Raw genomic sequence first — 22,444 nt, 5'->3', positions numbered from 1 at the left:
AGATATTTTATTTTTCAAAAAAAAAAGTTCTCGATTTAACCAGTGCAGTGGTGACCTAATTCACCAAAATATTATTTGCTCATAGACAAATAATGACATTTACATTCATTTATGAGCAGATTTGATCTCTTTTGATTGATTCATTGATTGTTTAACCCTTGACCCTATATTCTACTTTTTTTCAAAAAGTTTATCAATTTATTAACAGATAATTTGGTAAAAAATTATTATTAGTAGGTAGTGTTTTTTTTTTTTTTTTAAATAAGATTCGTTTATTATTTATCTTTTTAGGATGTTGTTTTTTCACTAAAACTGTAAAAGTAAAAGGAATAGTCTTGTAATATATTTTTTCCGAAGGACACTAGTTGGTAACTAAAAACTATATATTTTATTTTGGATAGATATTTTATTTTTCAAAAAAAAAAGTTCTCGATTTAACCAGTGCAGTGATGACCTAATTCACCAAAATATTATTTGCTCATAGACAGTCAGTGGCACGCCACTCAAACTCCGTACGCCCGCCACTGGTGTATGTTGAAAAAACTGAGGTATACTAATTAATGCCTCGTCACAGATTAACATATCTAAAGTGGTATTACCGACATTAAAAAAAAAAATGTTATTTTTGAAAATTTTATCACTCTTAATCTCAAAATTTAAGATTTTTAGGACATATGAAGTTTTCTTTTTAAAATAGATCCAAAAATCGCCCCATCCAATTAGAAAACACCTCCAATAATCCGAAATCCTGAATCATTGTCCACCACCTTCAAGCAAAGGCAGGGAATGGAGTCACTGTCTTAGACTTCCACATGGAGAGAGCTAAAAGCTAAAGCTAAAGGAATTCTCCCCTCACTTTCTTTCAGAACCTGTCGTTAAAGCCAAATAAGACAAACGTTTCATCTAATAACAGTTGTATTCACTTATGTACATCGCCAAAGCATAACCTTCCACATTAGTCTTTACTAAAATTACCATTTCACTAAAATAAACGTCGCCCTTAAATTTGCGTCAATCGGTTGTGCACTTAGTAACCGTTGGACCCTTATTTTACCAATTTCCGTTTGTCTTCTGCGACACCGTCGACACAATTTCTTTTACCCCTCCCCGACGCCCTCAATCCCTTGACCTGCTTTGAGTGAGTTTTCAAATGTTCACCCAGTGTCGTTTTCAAGATTCCCCCAGCACTATCCTCGTCCTCTTCTACCTCTTCGTCGCTCGAGCACTCGATAACGTCGTCGTCAACTTTACATTCGGTTTCCGGGGACGAACGTTGATGGACGGTGTGGATATGGGTCACCAAATTGCCTTTGTAGATACTTCCGTAACCGCAAGTGGCGCACTTGTACAGCGCGGTATCGTTGAACTTGTTATGCGTCGTGGAATGTCGGGTGACGTTCCTCTTCCATAAACTTTTGTAATCGCAATGGTCGCACTCGTACAGTCTACGCCCTTTCACCGACTCGTGAACCTTTTTCACGTGCTCGTTCAACTGTTGTATGCTTTTCGATTCGTAGTCGCACTCGTGGCATTTTACCACAGGCCCGATTTCCATGAAGAACAGGTCTAGCTGGTCCTCCTCTTCGTTGGTGGTTTTTACGGAAGTTTCCCCCGTCATTTCGTCGTCCCCAGAGTCCTGGCTTTCCAAACAGTGCGAATCGCACGACGTCGCTGAAATTACGGCGACATGTAACGTCAAAATGTACCCGGTGATTATTTATAATGTACCCCACTCCCCTTTAACTTTCATCCATTTAACGTTTGAGAAAAAGACGAAAAATACAACAACACGGTGAGTGTCCTATTAGACATTTACGGCAAAAATCTGAAATGTTGGTTACTCTGGCCATGCGGTGTTGCCAGATATACTCGTTTTCAATTGATTTTATTAGTAAGTTGGTAATCAACGGTTGTTTATTGACTCGATTACGCTTGTAAGTTCTGGTGGTTGTACACCATAGGAGATACGAAAAAAAGGTTTGTACCAAAGTTTATTGGAATTTTGTTGACACAGGGTATCGCGAAAGTGTCCCCCCCCCCCAAAATTATCTTTGTTATTTTAAATGGAACACCCTGCATATTTCGACATTTTTTGAATCCTTCGTTAAAATAGAGATCACTTTCTCAAGAAATTCCTATCCGAATTTTGCACAGTCTAGGCATAAATTGAGGTTATGTGTTTTTTTTTCAAATTAAACCACAGACTAAGAAGATTATGCACTACAGCAGCTTATACAGGATGTTCCAAATAGGTGGTGCCGGTTTGGCGAATTCTGTTAACAAAACCTCAATATTTTCAAATGAAACACCCTATATTCTTATTCAGATAACAATTCTAGGACAAAAAATATGGTAAGTTTTTACTTACTTACTTACCTTTTGAGATATTCGAGGTTTAAGATAACACCCATACAAATTCTTGTTGAATTTAAAGCTGCCCACATTAGGTAACTTGTTGGCAATATGGCATTTTTTAAATAGACACGATACTACTTCTTTTAAAGATATAATACTCCCGATATATGAATAAAACCTAATATCTTAGGTGGTTGTGAAGTTCTTTCATTAAATATTTGATTTAAATAGTATTTAACAAATGCTATTTGTACCATTGGGAGCTCGACCATATAGTTTTCTAATTTATTCTGAAGAAATTTTAGATAACCATTACCGCTTAGAGTAACGTCGCAGAAATGAGGACCTATTATCCTGTTGTTTAAAATAGCACGCCACAGATTTACAGTTTGATGTCCTTGAAATTGAAATTCCCTTTGAGGATTTACTGTGGCTCACTGTGTGCTGTTTTTTCGATTTAACATACCAAAAAACATTTTTTAAATAAGCATCATTTCAGTTAATTTTTTCCATTATTGTATAGGCAAAACAAACCTTTTTTCTTGATGTCTGGGTGTAAATTTTTGTGGTACCTTGGGTTTTTGAGGGAGGTTAAAGAGTCCTGAAATCACTGTCTTCATTCCTTTCCAATCTTCTCTCCTTTTTGACTATGCGGCGTGTTTATTAAAATTTTTCATAGATTCGATGAAAGGTTTTTTGCCTGAACCGTGCATTTAGCACATTTATTTGCTTTACTCTTTCGGAATAAGGCATTTTATAATAAAGAGAATGTAAGTTTTGCTAAATCTATAAATGCAGAATTTTTATGGGATTTAAAAGATATGGCTTTTATATATAGGTGATTTCCGCAACACCCTGTATATATAAAACTTTTATATTTGACGTTTTTTTCCCAAATGTTAAATAAAAAATTTAAAGGGGGCGGAATTATAAATTATAAGTATAATTGTAGGCTCGCAATTTACAGTTCATGGTGCCCTTTTGTGTCAAAGGAAAGATGTCACCAATATTTTCTTATCTCCGTTAATAAATACGTCTATAGAAATTTTTTTACTTAGAAACCAATGGAGTAGCCACTTTTGTCAGTTTTTTTTTTTGAGTTATAAAGTTGTGCTTTTTTAAATGATAATAGTTTATAATATACTTTATCAATTGTTTTTAATTCAATTCAATATCATAATATTTTAGTATGACTTCTTATAGAAGGCCATTTTATTTAATAACTATATTTAACAGTTAGTTTTTGTTAATTAACATTAATTACTATCTAGTACTAAATTATTATTTTTAACAATTTTTTCCAGTGGTATTACGCAGATTTTCCATTGAATGATGCTGATTTTTGTAAAGTAATTGTATTTGTATAATTTAAATCTGGAGTATTGCAGAAAATGTTAAAAGGCACATAAATTGACAGTCTCATATCGCCACAGGTCATAAATTAGCTATTAAAACCTTTTAGCAACACATAAAATTGTCCCTTTTGCAGTGAAAATGGCAAAAACACTTACCCTGTTTGTTTGGGATTGGGAAATTATCTGACACAACCTTGTTGACAATATCCTTTGGTTCTACCGAATTTTGCTTTGGAGCCTTTCTGTTGGTACCTGGCAGGGGGGAATCGTTTTTTTCATCCTGCTTGATGGTATATAATTTAGGCAGAACTGAATTGCCCGTTCCAGTTTTTCCTTTATGAGTGTTCCTGTGCTTCCTCAAGTGGTCAGACCTAGTAAATGCCTTATTACACTCTTCACAAACGAATTTTTTCTCCCCCGTGTGCGTTCTGTAGTGGCGATGGAGCTCGTCCGATCTTGTGAAAGATCTAATGCAGGTTCCCCAATTGCAAATGAAAGGTTTTTCTCCGGTGTGCTTCCTAAGGTGTGCCTGTAAGTGGCTAGTTTTGCTGTACACTTTGGTACAGCCCGGTACATGACAACTATGCTGCCTTTTACCGATTGTACACTTTGCACCTGCTTGGCACAAAGGGCACTCACATAATTTACGGACTCGTCCACCCTGTGCCTTGGAATCTAAAAAAGTGATAATAGTATTAAGCACACCATGTCATTATATTTACCATCAATTATGGAGAACACACTGTGGTGGTTTTGTAATTGATTATCAATATCAATTTCATTCCCATTAGCACATTCAGATGGGTCTTGCTGTATTTCACATTCAAGTAGTTCTTCTATAAATTGAGGCTCCTGCTTGCTGATAAAAAAAAAACAAATAATTACTGGTTCAATAAAGGTTAAAAAACTTACCAAGGCCGAATATCATCCTCTTCCTTAATCACTATTGCATTCGGACAGGGAATTTTAGGTTCCCCAAGCCTTAAAGGATCCATATTGTGGACTGTATCAAATTACCATAAATAAAATTAAGCTATGCTCTTGCTTTCTGAGTTAAGTGGATAAAAATACTGTACAGTTTGACTATTTGTTAGAAGGCATTTAAACAAATAGCAGCTGCACTAACCCAGTTTTATTTTGGTCAATGCCCAAAAGCTATAGAAGTCTTCAGGGCATAGTTGCTTGTATTTTTCCTTTCACATCGCAAAGGCGTCAACTAAATGTCACTTTCATCGCATCTTTCCAAAAATCAAAACTTTGTGCTGTATAACTTATGATTAATGAGAAAAACATCAAAGCAACAAACAGGAAAACGTCATAGAAGGATTGGCAAACTTAGAAACAAATACGATCTTCTTTTTCGTTATGTTCCTTGACAGTTACAGATACCTTCTTCTTTTTGTGGACAGTGGTTTTCCACCAGTGTTAATACATCGACTGTGATAGTGACGTCAGACTGACGTACCACGTCTCGTCGATCCAAAAGTTTCGTATTATTAAGACGTTAATATAAAAAATGGAATTTCAACAATTTTTCTTGACTGAAATTTTAAATTATATGATGTTATGACTTTTAGATAGGTCTGGTGATACTGCGACATCTATGCTGATGATTTGGTTTGTAAATAATTACTGATCGAATTAATGAATACATAAATAAAGTATTTCCATATATGTAACAACCAAAATTATTAATTTAATCTTAACGTTTGTTTGATTTAGTTTTGGTTAGTTAGAAATAATAGATTCTGATTTTTTCAGATCAATATATTTTCCAATTAATATTTTTTAAACAATAAGAAGGATTTGAATATTTGTTGATCATCATCAGATGTAGCTGATATGTCTAAAGGCGGCTACACACTGCTAGTTTTGGTGAAAGTAGTACAATAAAATCTAGTTCGTTTTTGTTTTTGTTGTTTGTATTTTTATTTTGCCCTTTGTTCTTTTAATATTTTCCATTTTTGAAATAAAGCCAAATTACTTAAAAAGTAAACTACAGCTGGGTCCGCTGAAGGACCTTCCTCCATCCTCCTAACTACTAGTGTTCTTAGATGTTCTTGTTTTGAAAATCCCAGATTTTACGCCCACCAAAACTTGAAAAATAGGTAGTCCTATAGCTTACAGTGGAGACGGGGATAATAACAATACAGTGCCGAAACATAAACCAATAAGTCACTGTGAAAATCTGAACATTTTTTGTTCTAATTTAATTGTGTTAATTGTTAAAATGGTATTTTAAACTGTTACTACGATGCAGAATATATATTCAAAACATTTGGTTTTTCAACAAGTGATTACACAACAGAGTATATCCGAAATTTATGAAACTAACAACCAACAACAATAGCCCCCCTGCAAAAAGATCCCAACTCCAAGGTGAGTTAAAATGGTGAAAAGAAGAGCGAAGCATAAGTACAGCAAAAAGATATAAAGGTAACACATTCTGAATTATCTCATGGAATTAATCCCATAGAATTTGATTTACTAGGTCTTAGAAGACAAACATCCAAGTTGAACAATTTAATAAAACCCACTAAAAAGCAGTAAGTCATTTCAAACTTTTCTAACCATAAATTTACAACTAATTATAAATTTTACAACAGATTTTTTAATTTAAATTTTTCTGAGAAAGATTAATTAGTACAAAAGGGTTTCAATTTCAATTAAAATTACTCCAACACCAATAAGGAGTTAATTTGCTAAGGGGTTGATTGCGGGCTTGATATTAACGGTAATAACAACAATATCGTAAACGAACACGTATTGTCTAATTTAATATAATCTCAACAGTAAATTCCAATATTTTTACATATGTCTATCAATTGAAAATAAGGCTTCTCAAAATAATATAGTAAAACTGAAAAATTAAATTTGTTGGAAGCTCTGGAGATTCTTTCAATCTACTACCTATTGACCAATTGCAGTTACATGCATCTCCGTTGTTAAACTTAAGTTTATAGTCCTATAGTGGTAATTAAAAATCTATTACTACCTGTTTATATATATATATATATATATATATATATATATATATATATATATATATATATATATATATATATATATATATATATATATATATGTATGTATATATATATATATATATATATATATATATATATATATATATATATATATATATATATATATATATATATATATATATATATATAGGTGTCGGATAATTGCCATATTTTATATTTGATAAGACCAATAAACAACTGTGAAAATCTGAACATTTCTTGTTCTAATTTAATTATGTTAAATGGATTTTGTTTGCTTTACACAGTGACAATGTAAGTATCCAACTAAGTCGCTCTAAGAATAAAACAGGAAGAAAAAATGTTGAAAATAGTCACACCATGCATTAAATGATAACGAATCAAGATTTACCCAGATTATAGCATATTGTTATTATTGAATCTCTTCCCTTAAATTAAATTGACTTAAATCTTGACCAGGCAGTCAAGCTAGGTATAATGGAGGAATAATGACACGTTTAAATGTTAGATGTTGTTTACGTCTGTTCAGACAGTTGTGAAAGGTATTCACGGATTTAATGATTTTGAAATGGGTACAGCAACTGAAGGCTAAGCTTCAAAAGCAGCGCATAAGGGGTTTTTGTAAGATTTCCAGTTATGAAGTATCAAATACACGTAGCGGCCTCTACAATTGGCCCCAAAATTTTTCACGAAAATTGATTTGTCATGCCAAAAAAAAAACCGATTTGCGAAACTTTGTGCAAAAAGCTCGATTATTTCAAAAATGAATGTATCTCATTTATTATCAACTTTTGGACTAAGGTGAGTTTCGGTAATTTCGTAATATTTTTACCAACACAGATCGACGCTTTAGGACTCTAAATAAATCTGCATTTTCACTTTTAATGTAACCCGAGTGATGAATATAACTCGTTTAATAATTTTTTTCTACTCCCATATGTAAAATGCCTAATTACACAATGATCTAGCGTGCGTGAAGCGTCACTTTACCACATCAGTCTCCATTCCCACGGGTCTGGGCCACTTCGGACATTTCCGGGACTTTACCGTACGGGTTTGGGAGCAGTCGGATATTTCCCACGCCTTGAATTGTGAAGTTTGTCAATTCTGACGGTCATGCCAGTGAATGTATTCGTGTTGTTTTGCAAAATTGTATCCAAAAACTAACTGTCGTAGAAAAAGTATAGTATGCAACACGTTTGGTAAACTTTATAATTGTATTGTACGGTTTTCTTTCTGTAACTACGCATTTTGTTATTTTGCAACAGTGGCAACAGTGCGCGGCTGATAAAAGGAGAGCGCGCCCGTGTTCCGAAGAAGGGTTTACCAGACTTGTTTATATATTCGTATAGGCAGGATGTTGTAGCAGGCGCTGGGGTGCCAGTGAAATTACGTTGTTCATTTGAGCAAATAAATTAATAAGTAGTCCATCAAAACAAGTATATTATGCAATAAGTGCGATAAACGGCATCTGACTTATGAGTTTATTTGACACGAGCGGAGCGAGTTTTTAATAAACGAGCGAGTTAAAAAGTTTTTCTACTCCCGTCTGTAAAATGCCTAATTACCGATCTAGCGTGCAGGAAGCGTCACTTTACCACGTCAGTTTCGAGCCACTTCAGACATTTCCGGGATGTTACCGCACGGGTTTGGAAGCAATGTTTTCGGAGATATTTCCCACGCTTTGAATTTTGACGTTTGTCAGTTCTGACGCTCATGTCAGTGCGAAAATGTACCCAGAAACTGACGGTCGTAGAAAAAGTATAGTACTCAACAAGTTCGGTAAACTTTTTAACTCACTTGTTTATTAAAAACTTCGCTCCGCTTGATCAGTAAATTCAAAATAATTTTAGTCCAAACAAACTATTAGACTATTTAGTTGTTGTTTTATGATAGTGTTAACTACTCTCTGAGTGAGAATATTGTCTATTATCGTTATTGCATCAATTGGTAGAATGCTAGGAAATACATTTTGGACGTCAAAGGAAACTAGAATTGCCTTAAGAGGAATTTTAACCTTGTTGTTTAGTTCGAACGAATTTTTGATAACGTATTTAGGTTTAAAGGCGACATAATCTAAAATTTTTATTAGTAGAGTTGAGAGTTGACTGTTACAAAAGAAACTACGTAACTACTGGGCATATCCTGTTTGTATAATTTATTTGAATAATATAATTTTGGAGGTTGAAGATTCATAAATATTAGTTGGTATTGTTGCCGCGTTTATTTACGATATCGTTATTATTACCGTCAAGAACAGGTTCGGAATCAACCCCTAAACAATTTAACTCCTTATTGCTGTTTGAGTAATTTATGTTAAAGTTGAACCCATTTTCCAGTAATTCGGAACCTTTCTCAGAAAATGTAGTAGTGATAAATCTATTGCCGAATCTTTGGTTAGAAAAGTTTGAAATAATGTTTTATATGTCAATTCGGATTGCAAAATCTAATAAATCAAATTCCGAATGTGTTGCATATTATACAGTTTCTATGACCGTTAGTTTTCGCAAAACCGCACAAGTACATTCACTGACATAACCGTCAGAATAAACAAACGTCAAAATTCAAAGCTCGGGAAATATCACCGGAAACATCCGATTGCTCCCAAACCCGTGCGGTAAAATTCCGGAAATGTCCGAAGTGGCTCGGATCCGTGGGAAACGAACCTGACGTGGTAAAGTGGCCGTTCTCGCACGCTTGATCGGTGTGTAATTAGGTATTTTGCAGGCGGGAGTAGAAAATATACTATTACCAAAGACTTTTGAGTTAGGGAGGAAACATCGGAACTGAATCGTCTGTCTATCAACAAGTTTTTACAGCATTCCGTACGCTTAAGGTGAAAAACAATAATTTGAGTTATATTCCAATAATTTCCGTTAATAGCCCATGCTGGGACATACGGAACTTTATCGAGATTTGTTTCAATTACTGGAGAGGTAGAGTTACCTTTTTCTTCTAGTTGATGTTTGTACTATGGATACTCGAAAAACTTTAATGAGCTTAAAAATTACACAGCTGCTATTTCTACACCTTAGCCTAATCTGAAATATCCTCGCTTAAACAAATTTCATAGAAATCCGTAATCATATCCTCGTGCAACTTCCTAAAATCCTCCGAAGCCATACCCATGTCAATGAACTCCCTCTTGTTGTCGATCAGGTAATGCTTGTGCATCTCTTCGTTCGTGAAGACGTTTTGCTTTACGTGGTCCGGACTCTTGATGAACTGGTTGTACGACATCGCGTGACAGATTGCTAGCGACTTCAGGTATTTCACGGCCGCGTTGAAATCTTTCAAACTAAACACGCTGCCGATATCAATTCCGAAAGTTTCCAAGCACCTAGCTAATTCCCGGTAATATTCCTGCAACAGTTTTTCCATGTATCTGTCTCTCGTTGCCTTGCTGCTGTTTATGTAAATGAGGATCAACAAATCCTCGGTGGGCAGGCTATATTTGACGAGCTGGAAGTCGATGAGGCTCGCTTCCACCGGTTTTCCGAATTCGTCAAATCTAACCAAAGTGTTTGCCACATACATGTCGCCGTGTCCGATCGTTCTGCGGAAACCTCTCGGATCTTGGTACTTTTTCAAGTTCAGGTCGTATATTTTCTCAGCTCTCGCTTTGAATTCGTCGACGGGTATATCCCGAGCGACGTGCGGAAATTTTTCTATGCAATGGGTGATCCCGTCGGTACTAGCTCTGTACATTTCCAACTCGTGAGTCATTTCGATGGGATCTACGTACTTGCCGTACAAGTCGTTCAAGCGTACTTCTTTTCCTTCTGTTTTGCTGAGCTTCTCCTCTAGTATCAACGTGCACGCGTGGAGCCTTGCTAGCTGTTGCACCAACAAGCTTAGCTCTTCGTAGGCTAGCGTCGCGTTGGGCTTGAAGTCGGAGAATCCTCTCACGGTCATGTCGTCCAGCACCAAGATATCGTTCACCCGACTGAAGTAACATCTCGGAGCGAACGTCAGTATGGACTGCAAGCCGTGACGTTCGAAGTCTGCCATGAGCGTTTGGTAGAAGAACTCTTCCTTCCTAGAAGCCGACTCCAGTAGAACTTTCAACGTGGCGTTATCTTGTATCAACAATTTAACAAACAGCTCGACCCGCTGAAGTTGTCCCTCGACTTCCACGTCCAAGTTCAGTCTATAATATTGACCCAAGTGGCCGTTTTGCTCGCCTAGCCTCACCACTTCGTAGAACACCAGCTCGTAGTCCGTAGTTCCGAACTTATTTCTGACGATTTCGTATACATCCTCCCTGCTTAGACGCCTAAATTTCAAATCGGATGAGATGTTATCCAGCAGTTCCTTTCGTTTGTCGGAGTTACATTCCAAGTGACCAGCGACTTCCAGCTTTGCAGCTAGCAGCGCGGCGTGGACTTGCGCCTTGAAGTCGTCTTTGGTGAATGGTTGCCCACAACCGAGGTTCTCGAAATAGTACTCTAGAAGGCTTTGGTAGTGATGCTGTCTGAATTTTTCGTCGGTGACCCAGAACACGAAGACCAAGAGGTCGAAAGCCAGCGGCACGACTCCATTTTTGTTTCCTAAACTCACCACCCGTCGCACAGCGGGTCCCAGCGTTTGCAACTCCGCGAACCTGGCAACTTCTAGTTGCAGCTTTTGTTCGTCCTCGCTTTGCAATTGCAGTTGGTGCCTCCATTTTTGGGCAGACAGTTGATGCTTGTCGCAGTTCTCGGGCTCGGATTCCGCGGTTCTGGAATGCTGCGCGGCCAAGTCTTTCAAGGCCGCTTTGATTTTCTGAAGGTCGCACTGCGCAGGCGACTGGAGGTACGCCTTTTCGAACCGGGTAGCGTCACGCGCGACTTGTTCGTTCGTACACGCCGCTTCTGTCGCCGACATTGTGGGAATGAAATCTCCCGTCTCGCGCGTAATAAATTTCAATTGCCGGATGATACTGCAAAAACGCGAAATAGATATCACTGGCCTCGTACGCTCTATCTAAAGGCGGCCGTACGCGGCCCATCATGACGGACCCGTTTTTATCAAATCAAATTGTATCGGTGCGTACTTTGGCGACAATAATTAATTTTAGTTTTTGTTGTTTAATAGTTGCGACTTTGTTGGGACCACCATTAAACTGTTTGGCTGATTGGTCGGGTTAGCAAAAAGTACCAAAACTGCCGAATCTGGAACGATAAAAATCAACACCTGGGAGGTTTGAAAAATGCCAATTAAGTGCTTAAGTGCTTTTAAAACACATCTCAAAAATTTTATTCTGTCTGTATACCTCGCAACAATAAACAACTTAATAAATATAAACGCATAACGATCAAAAAGTAAACGAAATATGAGAAAAATATACAAAAATAAATAACAAAAAAGGGGAAAATGTCCAAAATAAAAAGACTAAGAATTACTTGTTGCTTGTTTTCAGTATCAAGTTTAAAGTAAAATTTGTGTTTAAAATGTTTGTATTATGTGTAATTTTGTATATTGTATTAGACTTTGTATTTTATATTAAACATTTATCAAAGTCACTTTGTGCAATATACGGCAGGGTAAATTTATGATATGAATTTTCATTTGTTTTGTAGATATACAAAAAGTGAACCATGATTTTTAATTAAATTTGTCGTTGGCCAATCCGCCATATTCGTTGTATCTCCCTGATGGCGTTTACATAACAAACTATCTTTTGTTCTAAACCAAGTGTCACCCCCTAACCCTTTTTTAAAACCCAAATTAAATTTCATTCATAACCTTTATAAATTCTAATTTTCAAAATTACAAAAATGTGTACTTTAATTTAACCGACTAAGTAACAAATAAACAAATCAACAGTGTTATGTGATCACAAGCAAAACATAACCAAAAATCTTCTTCCTATGGGTAGATATTTCTTTATCAAAAACTTCTTTTTTCAAGAGCAAGTCGACTGTGTTTATTAAAGTGATCAAAGGCTATATTTAATGATATGAGAATTGATACATTCTTCTGAAGTGTGAAAAAGGTTTATTCGATGACCAATTATTACTATTCAAGCAAAAACTACATAATTTGGGTCATTAATACTAAAATTGATGTAGAGTTATTAAATGAACGTTTTATGATTTTCAATTGCTTTCGGGCAATGATAGTGATCGCTTCGCTGATTGTACATGATCGGTTAGTAGGTTCGTCGGGTTAAAATGTGGTCTATATTGAAGGTTGGTCAAAACTGTCTTTCTCCTGTTCTATAGCATTTCGTTTGTTTTAATTTTGCATTGTAATTGACATTTTATTGTTTGTACCCTTGGGGTAGCAGAAATCTGTTTCTTTTGTGGCTCTTGGTGAATAGAATATCTATTTGAAACACTACACTACTCTGTACTACACTTGGTGCTACGCTCTCAACGATTCTTCCTCTAACCAAGTTGCAAATAGTGTTACAGTAGGCTGTGGAAGTTTCTTTGAAAAATTAATTTTATTCATCTCATTTCTTTCCAATAAGTCAGTTTGATTTTGGGGATTTTATAATGGGTTTTGTTTATTATTTTTTTCCACAAAATCGTAAGAAATAATTATAAATTTAATTGCGAATTTGTGAATTCTTAGCTCTAGTTTTGATCTGATTTCATTGTGAAAACGATATTTACTTGAGCCTGCTGGGAAGTAAAAAAGGCTGTAAAATTTGTGATGGCAATGAAATGAACCGGACGATGTCTTGATAAATTAAAGGAATTCGACTTTGTTTCCTTTTTCGTGGATAAAATTTGTGGTCGAGAATTTGTTTTTATAATCTTTTTCCACATCTTAGGGAAACAGTTTTGTTTAACTTTTTTTATTATGTTTTACATTTCATACATTACATTTCCGATGACACTGATTTGGACCAACAAATTAGATATTATTGATTATTAATGATAATTAAAAATTGTTAAAAACTGATGTCGCGCATTGGTAATTTTAATAACGATTGAAAAAAATTGAACCTCGGTTAAAACATTAGACTTTAGCAAACAACAAAAAAATTAATATCAATCCTTGTAAACATCGCTGAAGGTTACTTTTTTTGTTACATTTGATCCTGTCGATGTCATTGGATATTCCGTATAATTTGTTTTTGCGTCTCTTACCTCAGGCATCAAATAAATTAGGTTTATTTTAGGAAAGTTTTTCGTATACAGGATATTTAAAAAAAGAACATACGTCAATTCTCAAAAAAGTGAACCTAAAAAGCGTAGGCCCGGAATTGAAGATTCAAGATTTTCAATAATAAAAAAAAAATTGTGGGGAAATTATTTTCTGAACGACAATAAAATTTTCCTTTCTTCTTCATCAATCTTCAGTTTCAGTTAAGCTTTGAAGAAGCTAACAGAACGATTGACGGAACGTCAGCAGGTTTTTTTTTAATTGTTATTACTAGTCCGGGTGATGCATTGCCGAAATATTTGTGTTTTTTAATGTACTTAACGCTGTGTTCCTGACAGGTTGTCGAACAATCCACGTCTGGTTTTCTCCACGCTCTCTTCTGCTATTTTATCGACATATTCTGCTCAATACTTGCGGTTATTCATTAACGTGGCCTTGGACTCGAACCGGGTTTAACCGAGCGTACAGTTTTAACTGAAAACATTAAATTATGTCTTCTTTTTCTTCAATTGAACAACGGCATATTTAGCTTTAATTAAAGCGTGATTAATAACTTATAACATTCGCAAATAGAAATATTGTTACTGTTACGGACTTTCGTCATTATCAGAATGTATTTTTTTGGATTTGATGTATTACATAAACTCTACTTGCGTGCATAGAAATCGGCCCGTTGTAAACTTTTGATTTTAATTTCAATTTTTTTAGAAACTACTGATCGGATAACAAAAATGCTGTTCGAGAGATAATGAGGTCGGGACTGTATGCTGGCCACTCCATAACTGGAAAATCGACTTCTGTAATGTAATCTTGCACGATCCTTGCGGTGTGCGGCCTAGCATTGTCATGATATTACGTGATCTGATGTATCGATATATCTTAGCACCTGTTACACCTCTTGCTTCTTGACCACGGCTGCTCCTACGGATGAAAACAGGGTCGGCTCGTGCGTTCATAGAAATTGCACCCCATATCATGCAGGAAAAACCTCCATAAGGGCTCCGCTCTCCATTGCAGCATTCTGCAAATCGCTTTCCTGGTCCTTGGTATACTTTTTTTCGTCGGTCACTACCAAAAAGACATATTCTGGTCTCATTTGAGAACAGAACCGGCCCCCATTGATCCCGTGCAAAGCGTCGATAACCTGGAGTAAGTTTTGGACCAATTGCCGTTGTTTTTCGGGCCAGGCCATATTCCTTCAGCCTTCTTGTCACTGTCCACTGACTAATGGTCACTCTTTGAACTTCATGAAGCTGTTGTTGCACTTAAACCGCATTAAGGTGACGATTTCTTATTATTGTTGGCACAATAAAGCCGTCAACACGAGCCATTGTAATTCGCTTTCTGCCAGTTTCTGAGCGTCTAGCAAAGGAACCAGTCTCCTCATACAGGCATACTCTCCGAAGTGCTGCGCGTGTCACATCCAGTTGTCGAGCAACAGCACGCTGGCGAAGTCCATTTTCAATTAAAGCGATAAACGTTATCGAAATGTGAAAATTCCAGTTGCAAAAGCGATTCATTTAAGTCTATAACAAGTTTGTTACTATCACTAAACAAGCATGAACACGTTTCATTGCTCTAACCGTTTGCTACGCATATAAAAGATCAGCACTTTTGATAAATTTAAACTCTTACTAAAGCATATTAAATTGTATTCCAAATAGCATGTTTATTTTATGGATCAAATGAATAGTTTTCTACGCACGTAAGTGTATAACAATTTGCTAATTTTGCCATTATGTTTAATTCAAGATTGGCTTATTAAAATGTAATAACTCGGCACATGAGTTAATCACATCGCAACTTTGCTATAAAATGTACAGGGGAGCCAAAATCACCTAAAAATTTGCATGTTCCATATGGCTGTAGAAGCTGTACGCCCTCCTTGTTGATAAAGGAGTGCAAAGGGGTACTGAGGAGGGTGGCTGAGGAGAGAAAGGTCACGTTGGTCTGGGTCCCGGGTCACACCGGTATCCGGGGCAATGAGGCAGCGGACGCCTTAGCCAGGGAGGGCTCCTCGCATAGGCATATAGGGCCAGAGCCCTGCTTGGGTATCACCCCGTGTGTGAGGCGGGGAGCTCTCGAAGCCTGGGCGAGAGACCGGGCCGCGGGGGGCTGGAGAGTTGCTCCGGGAATGAGGCAGGCGAGGCTTATGATGGATGGGCCCGCCCTTCCTCGGACCAGGGAGCTGCTTAGACTGACCAGAAGGGAGTGTAGAGCACTAACAAGGGCCTACACAGGACATTGCAGGCTTAGGAGGCATCTTTGCTTGCTAGGCGTTGGAGACGACCCGGAGTGTAGGTGGTGCATGGAAGGGGAGGAGACCCCGTATCATCTGCTCACCGAGTGCCCTGCCTTGACATGGGCAAGATTATGAGTCTTCGGAACGGCCCTGATCGATCCGGACTCAGTGCACGGTATTGGGCTAAAGGAGTTGCTGACCTTCTATAGGAGGGGCGGGATTCTGGACGCCCTTTAGAGCGGCCTGGGGGCACAACGGGCCCATCTGGTGGCCTAAGTGCTTGGACGCCCGCGCGGGCGCCCCCCTTTAATACCAATACCAATACCAATGGCTGTAGAAGTAAAGTGCTAATCTTATCCGAGTTCAACAAGTTACAAATATTTTCAATTATACAGGGCGGGTCAAAAACATTTATTTTTAATTTCCTTGCGATGTAACAAGAGGTCATTGCTCTAAAATATATTCAATTATGCACTGTTGCCGCATCTATATAAACTTGGTAGAATCCCCATACCCCTGTCTTATGTTTTCGAAATAAAAAATGATTAAATGGAAGAAATCTTAATTGTTCCGTACTGTGATGAAATCCTACTTTTTTCAGATAGGTCCTGGAAGACTTTAGGGTTTTTTTCCCCTGGCATGCCAGTTTTAGAAAATACAGGCTTTTTAAAAAATATGATTTTGCATATCCTGCATTCATTTTAGAATGGTAGAAAAGAAACTATCCCAATTTCGTTCAAGAAAAATGAAATGAATGATTTCCTGTTTTGGTTGTTTCAGACGGTTCTCACTCGAAATGTACGTCACGGTACGGCACGCAATCAACGCCCGAGCCCCATCTTGTATTTGATGACATTTCCTCTACACATAATTCTAGTACCTGTTCTTATTCTTCTCGCGTTATACAAACAGTTTGTGCGGCTGCTGTTGATTCGGAGGTACGGCAAAAAGTTTGGCGGTTTGTTGGAAGGTATGGACATGATCTGGACAGTCCAGGAGAAAAACTGGCGGAGCATCTTGTGCCTTGTCACTCTAGTAGAGGCCGATACCAAAATCGACTTGATGAGTAAGCTCAAAGCTAACGTAAAGAAACACGTGAGTAATTGATTAATTTAGTTCGCTTTAGTAGTACGAAATTAATTAATCAAATTAAAAATTTCTTAAAAAAGTAAAAGATAACGCTTCTAAACAGAGCAACGGAGCACTGCGCTTAAATCCATCAAATTATAAGGAACACAAAAGATCATTTCAAAGTATTAATTTAGATTAATTACTTTGGTCATACATATTCATAAATATTAAGTTTTCCTTTTCCTGGAAATTAATTTTTGTATTAACAGTAGTTCGAAACGCAGGAGGAATCTAGAAGTTTTGTAAAAAGCAGTAGTTAGAAACTTGCCAAAACCAGCAACAACTTTTCCGGACTTTTTGAGAAGTCGTCTTTTACGATCATATTCCTTTGATAATTCAATGGGTTTATCCTTTTTTTATGTGTTACTTACTAAATAAACAAATATAAGTTTATTCCAAATAACAAATTACAAATATATTTAAATAACTGCTTATAATGCTAACCAATTCAATGCTCATTAGTGATAAAATTTGGAGTTGGTTTACTTGATTTACATATTACAATATAAGCAATAGATTTTTTTTACCATTAATGCATAAAAATCATTCGTAGAGAATCCACGCCATGTCAGTTATTACAATTTCTTAACACAATTCCGTTTTCTGGCATATTTCAAATCATATGAAGTTCATAGCCCTGCCATTTTCAAAAATCTACTTCTTCACAAGGGACTTGTATATATGAAACTTTGTTCTGGTAATTGATTGCAAAGTTGGGATAGAAAGTACTTATAAAAGAGTACTTTTGTTCTCGCACAAAGCGGGGGATAAACTGATTGTTTTTTGTATTGCATTCATATCTTACAGGTTCCATTTCGATTCGCCTTTGTGAATATTATTGGAGATAAATAGTTTTTGTATATCCAACTACTTATTTTCCTTACAAAGTCGTTCGATTGGATAAGTATTTAGTTATACGTAACTTTTATAAACTGAGCTGACCAATTTTTTGAGATGTGATAGTGCAACAATTTCCCAACCTCAGATGTCATTACATAACTGCGACCGAACCAATGGCGGATAAACTATTTTTAACAGCGTCATATCTAGAAAATCTCTAAGATATTTAAATTTAGATAAAAAGCCTCTAATTTTGTTGCAGACATATTTCGTATGTCCTTCCCAAACACTTTATCGAGTCAGTCTCTAGAATTTCGTCTGTCTTTTCTACCTGTAAGGGGCCTTGATTAGGGAGGGAGCTCGTATATGAAGTAAAGCATATATTTTATTTTGTTATATTTAAAATTTTTTTCTACATCTATGTTTAACTGCTGCCAGTTTTTTCCTCATAAAAAATCACAGTGTCGTCAGCAAAACTTTTTATTTTATCATTTGTGTTTAAATCATATTCTTATAGCACTCCATACGTCACCGCCCTTGACGTTCTCTATTGGACAGTTTCAAGTTTAGTTTACTTTGCATCGTCTTCCGTTGATTTGAAGACATCGAGAACAGGATTAGTCTGTTGACTTAAAATAAAAACTGGTGTGGCATCCAAAACTACACTAACTATAGTTGCACGTTCTATTCAAAATTGAAGTCGATGCCTTTACTTGGGCAGACTCTTCTACGACCGCCGGGACTCCGGAAGCAAAAATGTACCTCGGCTGTAGACCATAAGCTAAGTGCACTACCAATGCTCGAATAACCACTCTGCACATCATCGTTACAGTCTTCCGGCAGGATATTCCAGTCTTTCGTAGACCTACCTTCCAAACCTAAACTGCATAATAAAACCTGATTTTTTTTTGAGAAATGAAAAAAAAATCTGGTCATGGACAAAAATATGTTCAAGATATTCGACACCAATGATTATCCGAAATTGAAAAGCACTCTTCACCAACATCTGGGCTACATGTGCATGTTAAGGGACACTTATACCGTGGACGATTGCTCGAGTCTGCTAGACATACCCGAGGACAAGCCGTTCGACGAAAACGTTTTGAAAAGTGTCGTCAGCGGCATCTGCAACGAACCACTTCCGAAGAATGGTACTGCTATGTGGGAAGCCAAAGTCTCTCCGATACCTCTATCGGAAAAAAGACAGGTAACTGAGTGAATTACTGTTGATGTAAATGTAGAAAACATTTTTTAAGGAGTGCGAGATTTAAAAACGTCACTGGTGTCCAGGAAATCTAAGAAAATCCACAAAAATAAGAGTGAATAATTTTTATATATATATATATATATATATATATATATATATATATATATATATATATATATATATATATATATATATATATATATATATATATATATTCTCACGTATTGATTCACGGATGGAAAAATGTGATGACACTATACTCCGGGATATCATCCGTTCGCTCGTTGAACTCCGACTGGAATCCTGCAAATCCTGCATCCGACTGGAATCCTGCAGACGTTTCGCCAAAATCTCACTTGGCATCTTCAATGCTCGCGCTCCGAAAACACTTCGAATACTGTATTCGAAGTGTTTTCGGAGAGCGAGCATTGAAGATGCCAAGTGAGATTTTGGCGAAACGTCTGCAGGATTCCAGTCGGATGCAGGATTTGCAGGATTCCAGTCGGATGCAGGATTCCAGTCGGAGTTCAACGAGCGAACGGATGATATCCCGGAATATAGTGTCATCACATTTTTCCATCCGTGAATCAATACGTGAGGATATATATATATATATATATATATATATATATATATATATATATATATATATATATATATATATATATATATATATATATATATATATATATATATATATATATATATATATATATATATATATATATATATATATATATATATATATATATATATATATATTGAATATCCCTCTATTAAAATTTCTCAGACCCTTTAAAACCTGAAAATCTACCTGGAGGTTCCTAAAACGTACTATATGGATGTTGTTCTATATTTTACGATAAATGGTTTCAATTTGGGGAAACTCTCCACTGTCGTAGAGTTTCATCATGAATTAACTTATTTTCTTACATCAATTGATCTAGTTAACGATCGACTATTACAGAGTTTCCGTAGCAGTTTTTCACAAGTTAGACTGGGTTTTGTCATATAAAACTCGATTTAAAATAGGAAAGTTGACACCTACTTTCTGTATATTCTGATGCCGCCATCTTGAAAATATTTAAGCCGGATTGGCTTCCACCCGCATTAGTTCAACTCCAAAACCTCAAGTTTTTGCTACATGCCGTTTTCCCATAACTAATCGATGCTTCCGGTTGGACGCCCTGTAACATCCTGTATAATAGTGTTTTTTTAATAAATATTTTTTTATAATAACAGGACCGTTATATATATCCACTAATACTAAGATACAGTCACGCAGTGGGTGATGGAGCAACCTATATATCCTTAACGATCAAAACGCTGGGCGATGGTGCTGGAACCTCATACCTTACAGATATTCTGGCGAAGCAATACGATAAATCCCAAGCAAGCAGTGGAGTATGGTCCGCCTTATTGGTAGGTAGATTGTTTCCTAATTCCCTAACCGTTAGATTTCTTCTTCTAGAAGAATGCAATACAAAATATAACTGACCTCATACACGTACTGGCTGTATCAATTGGGATCAGCTTGTTCTGGCATTATATCAGGGATCCAGACAGGCACGCTTTGCACGGAAGTACGTTAATCGGTGATAAAGTAACTGCTTGGACCGCAGAGGAAACGCCGGAATCCCTGAACATTATCAAGAGGATCCGGAACAGACTGCCAAAAGGAAAATTTTCAGATGTATTGTACGCTGCTCTGTCGGCAAGTTTCACGGATTACTATAAAAGGGTGAGCGTTATTCGCCGTTATTATTATTAAAATAAAAATGAGATTTTTATTTTAATGAGAATAATGATTTTTTTGAAGTTATGTTCGTCTAAACTCTCTATGTTTATATCGATCGTACCATTCTTTTGCCATGGTAGGTAGCAAAACATCACATGGTCTCATCTTCTTATCTTTTGAACAATTCTTGAACTCTTTGTTGCAGGAATTTTCTCTCTACCTTTTATTACTTAAATAATATTAAATTCTTAAGTTTGAAGTTTTAATGTAGTTTGGATATAAAATATTATTTAGTGTTTTAATTTGCTGTAAATTTGGCTTACAATGGGTCAATTGTTAAAAGATGCAGGGTTAAGATTTTAGAAAATTTTATATCAAAGTAATTTTAAAAGGTGTCTCTTTTTTTTTCTTTTTGAAAACTTTGTGTGTTTGCCACAACATTCTTTGTCACATAGTGTGAATACTTTGCATGGTAAGAATTTCTGTGTGGTAAGCAGTGCGTGGTTTATGAGGGATGACTTGCGTTGACGATTTGTTGGAGAATATCACGAAACAAAAGGGAAAATGCCAATCAGGTAGTTTTTATCAATACTTACGGAACTGGAAATGATATTAACAGAAAAAAATTGGGATTAAGATTTTATATTGAAAGTACTTAAAGGCTGTAAGGAACTGGTGTGGATGTTATAAGAACTTTGCGATAAGGAAGGACATACCAGATGTCTACATTGTAGTTATCATAGAAATACAAATTCAATCGAAATAATTGTTGATTTCAGAACGGATGTGAAATTCCCAAACATATTACGCTGGGCGTTCCCTTTATAGTGTCACTGAGGCATTTGTTAGCCAGCGGTCCAACTCCACTCGTCAACAACTTCACCATGATTTCTTTAGAATTGCCCACAGTCAAAACTTCATTAACTGAGACGTTGCTACAAACGATAGATCAATCGGAATCGATGAGGAGTTTCCCCGACATCAAGGTCAGACATATAACCAAATTTATCATTGTGTTCTAATCTTGCAGTTCAAAAAGTTTTATTTTTCGTTTTATCCATCTTGCTTCCACCCTTTTGCAAAAATTACATTTTCAAGTACCCTTATGCATTTTTTTCTCTGAAAACATGTCAAATAATTAAAAACCATATAATTACTGCTAGTAGATATATAAAGCCGGAATTATATCCATTTGTAAATGACGCCATTTTTGTTTATCTTTGTTTAACATTTTTTATATAGATGTTTTTAGGTTATGTAAAACATTAATCACTATCAGTCAAAAATATTGGTTTGTCAGCTTTTCAAAACTTGATGAAGTATTAAATAATGCTGAGAACAAAACAAGAATAGGTATAATCCACAATCGCATCTGATACTTTTATATATGTTAGAAACTTTAAAATAAAATTTGAACTCTACCTACAGAACGCTACCTTACCATTCTCGAGGTAACATGATATGTAAAACATC

The 22,444-nt window shown here is 36.1% G+C and overlaps 2 protein-coding genes across 2 annotated transcripts; both read right to left on the bottom strand.

Annotated features, from left to right (window-relative positions):
* Positions 1 to 909: 909 nt before the first annotated feature.
* On the bottom strand, positions 910 to 5,033 carry LOC132707655 (histone-lysine N-methyltransferase MECOM-like). The gene is made up of 4 exons (XM_060679577.1): positions 4,623 to 5,033; positions 4,433 to 4,569; positions 3,867 to 4,385; positions 910 to 1,671 (listed from the first exon to the last, which is right to left on the bottom strand). Exons 1-4 carry the CDS (start codon positions 4,703 to 4,705, stop codon positions 1,046 to 1,048), a joined length of 1,365 nt encoding a protein of 454 aa, XP_060535560.1. The 5' UTR covers positions 4,706 to 5,033; the 3' UTR covers positions 910 to 1,045.
* Positions 5,034 to 8,162: 3,129 nt separating this feature from the next.
* Positions 8,163 to 19,228, bottom strand: LOC132707679 (uncharacterized). The gene is made up of 4 exons (XM_060679603.1): positions 19,068 to 19,228; positions 18,740 to 18,793; positions 14,802 to 14,957; positions 8,163 to 11,680 (listed from the first exon to the last, which is right to left on the bottom strand). Exons 1-4 carry the CDS (start codon positions 19,149 to 19,151, stop codon positions 9,752 to 9,754), a joined length of 2,223 nt encoding a protein of 740 aa, XP_060535586.1. The 5' UTR covers positions 19,152 to 19,228; the 3' UTR covers positions 8,163 to 9,751.
* Between the last annotated feature and the right edge of the window lie 3,216 nt (positions 19,229 to 22,444).

Source organism: Cylas formicarius, unplaced genomic scaffold, assembly GCF_029955315.1.
Source record: "Cylas formicarius isolate icCylForm1 unplaced genomic scaffold, icCylForm1.1 PGA_scaffold_9__14_contigs__length_23061073, whole genome shotgun sequence".
Lineage (NCBI taxonomy): Eukaryota > Metazoa > Arthropoda > Insecta > Coleoptera > Brentidae > Cylas > Cylas formicarius.
This window is presented reverse-complemented; position numbering and strand designations above follow the sequence as displayed.

Excerpts from the sequence above, each read along its gene's own strand:
- LOC132707655 (XM_060679577.1), bottom strand. The coding sequence starts at position 4,705 with ATGGATCCTTTAAGGCTTGGGGAACCTAAAATTCCCTGTCCGAATGCA. Across the intron at positions 4,570-4,622 it reads GAGGATGATATTCGGCCTTG|CAAGCAGGAGCCTCAATTTA; the intron begins GTAAGTTTTTTA and ends TTTTTTTATCAG. Across the intron at positions 4,386-4,432 it reads TGTGTTCTCCATAATTGATG|ATTCCAAGGCACAGGGTGGA; the intron begins GTAAATATAATG and ends TCACTTTTTTAG.
- LOC132707679 (XM_060679603.1), bottom strand. The coding sequence starts at position 19,151 with ATGCCGCTGACGACACTTTTCAAAACGTTTTCGTCGAACGGCTTGTCC. Across the intron at positions 14,958-18,739 it reads TCGTAGAAGAGTCTGCCCAA|GTTATCGACGCTTTGCACGG; the intron begins GTAAAGGCATCG and ends AACTTACTCCAG. Across the intron at positions 11,681-14,801 it reads AGAGCGGAGCCCTTATGGAG|ATAGAGCGTACGAGGCCAGT; the intron begins GTTTTTCCTGCA and ends GGCCGCCTTTAG.